Source organism: Orycteropus afer, unplaced genomic scaffold (genome assembly GCF_000298275.1).
Source record: "Orycteropus afer afer isolate SDZICR_OR568_19922 unplaced genomic scaffold, OryAfe1.0 scaffold00139, whole genome shotgun sequence".
NCBI lineage: Eukaryota > Metazoa > Chordata > Mammalia > Tubulidentata > Orycteropodidae > Orycteropus > Orycteropus afer.
This window is the reverse complement of record NW_006921726.1, coordinates 7340456-7346022: the sequence shown is the minus strand read 5'-3', so window position 1 is coordinate 7346022 and position 5567 is coordinate 7340456. Positions and strand designations below refer to the sequence as shown.

General features: G+C 45.3%; 1 protein-coding gene across 1 annotated transcript in view; it reads right to left on the bottom strand.

Moving 5' to 3' along the window:
* Positions 1–4173, bottom strand: part of LOC103201006 (heparan sulfate glucosamine 3-O-sulfotransferase 3A1) — a 166353-nt gene extending 162180 nt beyond the window's left edge. The window contains exon 1 of the mRNA XM_007945591.1: positions 3572–4173. Coding sequence (XP_007943782.1) covers positions 3572–4173 — 602 coding nt within the window. The remainder of the gene's footprint in view (positions 1–3571) is intronic.
* Between the last annotated feature and the right edge of the window lie 1394 nt (positions 4174–5567).

Genomic DNA, 5567 nt, shown 5'->3' with positions numbered 1-5567 from the left:
CAACCTTCCTTCCGAGGAGTGGCTGGTGGGTTTGAACCGCCAGCCGTCTGGTTAGCAGGCAAATGTCTTAGCCACTATGCTACCAGAGCTCCTATATATATATATACATACACACATACATATACATATATATATACATATACATACATAGAATATATATATATATAAATACTTTATAAATAAGTGTCTTTTGTGTTAATACAAACATATACACATACATCTAGTACAGATATACACAAGTGAGGGAGCTTCTTATGAATTTTAAGTTACCTATCCTTCAACTACAGCACAGGCATTGCTGATCTCAAAGTTTTGAAATGAATGAAAACAATTGTCTAGTTTCCTTTATAAATCTAGCACACATAAAATGAAAATGGAGATTATTCATTACAAAGGATTGCCTTTCCATATCATGAAAGTCACAGACATGTGTTGTACTGCTGTCGTATCTGCTAAATTGGGTAATGTGGAATATTTTTAAAACTCTGCCAGGGTGGTGTTTTGTATCTTGAAAATTCCTTCGAATTGTCATAAGTTAATATGATCAAAGTTCCTGGAAAATAAAAATTTGCCATTGTTTCATTTATTTTTAAGAAGTTCATTAGGATATTTTAAATCAATAAGAGTAATTTTCTTTGTCAGTGATTTTAAGTAACAAATTCATTTTCTTTGCTTTTACTACAAATTTATCAAATGACAGAACTATTTATTACTCTATTCTTGAGATACAATTTACAAAGTATTTTTTTTTTCCTAGTTAGAGAAATTTACTGAAACATCCTAGCAAAAAGCATCTCTCCCTCCTAAACTCATTCTTCAAGAGATTTTCTTCAATCTTCCTAATAGTTGCGGACTGCTCCTCTGTCATGACAGTAGGGGGCACTGCCACAATGAACTATTACGGCAAAATGAGAGATTTCCCTGGGAAAAAAAAAAAAAAACAAGTCTAGACATTTTAGGATTGTCTCATGTCAGTGAGCATCTAAAAATAATATATGGGTTTTTCTCTTCCATAATTTGCTTCAGTGTGCAAGTAGCAGGATTTTCTTTCTGTTTGTGTGTGTGTGTGTGGCAGAAATCCTGTATTACAAATTTTGGACTTATTCAGGAAGGTCTAAAGGAATCCCTGTTTTAAAACATTGGCTAACTACAAGCAGCTAAAATGCACCTAATAATTAAGTGACATTCTGTGAGGCAGATATTTTTTTCCTCCAGTTAAGACTTCAGACTTTCTTACCAGACCCCAAACTCCAATTCAGAGCCATGATAAAAGAGAACTCTGGGGAAAAATGTCATTAAATAATCACATAATACAAGCTCCATAGGTTAGATTTAAAAAAAGGGGGGGGGTCTATATAATTCAGTTAAATTTATGCCTCCAATAACAATTTTTTAAAAAGTTGCAAATAGTAAAACAAGGACATTGCTCTAACACTTAGAAAATTAAATTCATCAAACCATGAAGTCTACTGTGCAGTTATTTTCGTAACCACCATAAATTGCTTTATAATACTCTTCTGTTGGAGTAAACAATTCAAGACCAGATTTACTTTACAGCATGCATCCAGTTTCCAAAGGAAATAGTGACCTAAAAGTTTATGACTCCTTTTTTCTCTCTCTCTCCTTTTTTTTTTTTTTTTCTCATACTTGTGTTTCTAGTTACCTTGAACCCTTCCTTCTCTTCCATGAGCTCAGAAAGGCTCATGGAAAATAAGATCCAGGTCTGTAGATATATTGTGCTCTCAAAATCAAACATCTCTGAAACGAAAAGAAACAATCCTCCTTTATAGAAATAAAGTTTATATGGCAAAATGAAAATAAGGGTTTTAGTCCTAAATATCTCACCATATTTAATAGCATTTTAAAGTCAACTGTTGCCTTAGATGTTTCAGCAGTCAGCCTGAAATGTGTTCACTTACAGCACTGTACTACGAGACCAAATTCAATGCAAACTGCTATAGATAAGGGTTTTAAAGGTCTTTAATCACTTCTTTCTTGTATCCTTGATGGAAAAAACAGAGCTGCCTTTGTGCTAAAAAGAAGGACCTGTTGTTTCCAAATTCAACAGGTCATTTTTATAAGAACTTCCCAGAGGATACAACATAAATGACAGAAACACAAGAGGATTTTTTAAGTGGCTGATGATTTTCAATGATATATATTCTATATTAAGGGGAGGTTGTTTGTTTTTCTTTCCAACAAATGGAAAGTTACTTTTTAAAAGTGTTTTCTCTGAGTTGGGTTACTATAAATTCTGCTCCTGAAATTTGAGTGTGTGCTTGACCCTTCCCGTAAATAAACTTTGTCAAACCACATCCATTTCTGTTTTGGAGATGAACAGTTAATTAAGCAGGCTTTGTAAATGTATTAAAATTGTGTTATAACTTTTGAAATATTGTTTCTGTTAAAATAACAAGGAAAATGCGTATTAAACAAACAAGATAAACTTTATAAAATAGAAAAATCTGGCAACATGATTTTTCCTTGTATGTAGAAGAGAAGAAAAAGAGCCAATATTTTATGTAAAACAAAATTCAGGTGACACTGTGATTTATTAGAGTTTGGCTGATTCTATTATTAAAGCTGGTCTGAATTTGAGAAAACAAATTTAAGATTAAGATCAAACTCATACTTGTTTCTCAAACTGTATTCACGGTTTTTCAAAATCTAGCCAGTGTCCGTATTTTTTCTCCTTTCCTTTTTTTTTTTTTTTTTTTTTTAGTGTCCTATCCCCAGAAATTGTAGGTTTGCTTGTTTTTTTTTTTTTTTTTTTTTTTAATTGACTAGCTCACTTGCAAAGAGAATTGTTTGAAGATCTTCAGAAAAGTTTCTGGCAGTTCAAAGACAAAAGTTAGTTTTCCCTATAAATACTGAAAGCATTTTTCAAGCTCATTCCTAACCCCAAACAAAAGTTATTACCAAGGAAGCATTCCTTAAAACATGGTGACTGGTTGCTGGCACTTGCTGGACATCTCATATATTTCCCCAGTACCTAGACTCTCTGGTTTGACACTTTTACTAAGTCTCTATATTACTTGCCATCTAGGACAACTATCTGGCAAAGGGTCAAGATAAATAAATAACCTGATGGCAACGACTGTTCACCACAGGGACTTGCCCCAAAGATAAAGAAGAAATAAAAATGGGGCTTTCTTGGAAAACGATCAACCATAAGTGCGCACACACACACACACACACACACACACGTGTCAGCGCACACATGAAGTTGATGAACAGGTTTCTAACTTAGGACTTTTTTTCTTTAGCTAATAATTTGGATACTTTCACAGAAACAGAAGAAAAAGACAAGACTCGTTATTTTGGGAGAAGGGAACCTCAAGAACTAAAGAAATAGAAACCTTAAGGCCAAAACTTTCCTCACAGTCCTCCTCCCAAGCGTTCACTTTCCTGGAAGGAGCAGTCATAGTGAGGTAATTAGAAACTTCAACTATAGAACAACCACCTATTACCTTTGCCATCCCCAAGAGGTGGGAAGGGAGATGAAGTGGGGGTCACCACAGCCCTCCCAAGAGCCCCTCCACCGCGCACTTAGGCTACCCCGCCTGCTCACCGGTACCAGGCAAGTCCCTTGTCGTAGCTGCGGTCAAAGAAATGGGGTTCGGCGCCCACAGCACGCACATCGGGGTGCACGCGCAGGAACTCTAGCAGTGCCCGCGTGCCTCCCTTCTTCACGCCAATGATGATGGCCTGCGGCAGCTGCTTGCTGCCTTCGTCCAGCAGCAGGTCCAGGGTTCCTGGTGGAGCCTCGGCCACGCTACTCCCGGCCCCGGAGCCACCAGGACCCCCTGCCAGGCCAAGGGGCTCCTCTTCCCAGGCCGCCGCCTCCTGGGCGTCGTAGCGCAGAGCGGGCGGCAGGCGCCTCCGCCACTGCTGCAGCTGTAGGAGGCTCTTTCTCCGCGCCACCGCTGGCAAAACCGCCAGCTCTCTCGGGCCGCTAGCCAGGACACCGCGACCTGGGGCTCCTGCCTCCTCGTTGCCTTCCCACAGCCCCACGACGGGGCCCGACAGTGTCTGGCAGCGCTCGGCCAGGCAGTAGAAGACGTAAAGGGATGTGAGCAGGGAGCAGAGCATCAGCAAAAACTTCCGGAAGATGCTGCGGGACAGCGGCTCAGCTGAGGTAGGGTGGGCGCCGGCAGGGCCCAAAGGGGCCATCCTAGCCGGAGGCGACGTCGGGCTGCAAGCGGGCCATGCTAGGCCGCGACTCTGACAGGTGACATGACATGCCCTAGGTGGGCCTGAGTGCTGGAAGGAGCCCACATAGTCCTTGCGGCCCTGCAAGCTGTCCAGGAGACGGCTGCTGGGGTCCTCAGAGAACAGAGGCCCAGAAGCCCCACGAGGGAACCCTGCCTCCTGATGAGGGGACGGAAAGGGACCCGGGGCTATGCTTAAGAAACCATAGTCTTAGACGCTCCCAAGACTCGAGAGCCTTGGGGCAGCGCTGGTCGCCCCAGTTCCCTGAGCGCCGAGCGCCTTAGGGATGGGATCTTGGTGGCGCTGGAAAAGGCGTGCGTTCTCAGCCTGGCCCAATTGACCTCTCCGCGTTGATTTCTGCACAACAGTCGCTCGTCTCTCGCTGTATGCTGGTAAAGGAATGCGCGGTTCCGGGGCCTCTGAGCTCGGTGCGCTCCGGGTAGCAGAGAGAGACTGTGCTCCAGCCCTGCTTCCTCTCGTCCCCTGGCTGGCCTGGGCGCAACCTCTTATCCTGGGCTCCGGTCCGCTTGGCCCGAGTGGGAGATTCCCTAACCCCTCTCTACTAGAAGGAGACCAAAGGCTCGCGCCGAGACGGCCGTTCCTCTTCTAGCGCGCCAAAGTGCTCTCAGGGCCCACCTGTGAGCGGCGCAGGAGAGCTGGGCTGCGCAGGACCTGTCAGCGGCCGCGGCCACTGTGCTCCTGGCACTCCCCGCCGCCTCCTGGGCCGCTGCCGCCACAGCCACACGTGGGGCGCGGAGGGCAGCAAACTTGGTAGTGACGTCAGCAGGCCGGGCGCGACCAGCCCGCGGACGCTAGCAGTGGGGTGCGGACCATGGCGCAGGGGCCGGCCCAGCCAGCCGGTCAGGCAAAGGTGGTGCGGTCGCTGGGCAGCAGAGGAATGGCTTGGAAGAGGGCAGGCGCGGCCTGGAGCGACGCCCCTTCCCCGTTCCCCACCGCTACCCTGGTGGCCTCGCCCCTTTGGAGCCCAGAACAAGGTTGCAGCCCTCCGGGGTGCTTCACCGACAGCTCGGGCCAGCCTGGCCCCTGGCCTAACTTCTATGCCATGAGCCCCTTGCTGAGGTAGGGGTTTCCTAACCTCTCCAACTCAGCTCAGTCTTTCGCAGCCCTAAAGCCCCTACATATGTCCAGTGCTCTGCTGCCCTCATCCACCCCCTACCTCCTTTTTCCTCATCCACACCCTGCCTTCTTGAACCTCCTCCTATCACGCTCTGAACCTTTGCAGGTTTTGTTCGCTGCAGTTTCCAGTATTGCGTTGCACGCCACGCCCCCATTTGTCTGGGACAACCGAATTTCTCCGCTGTGCTTTGACTTTTCACTGCTCCACTGTCCACTGC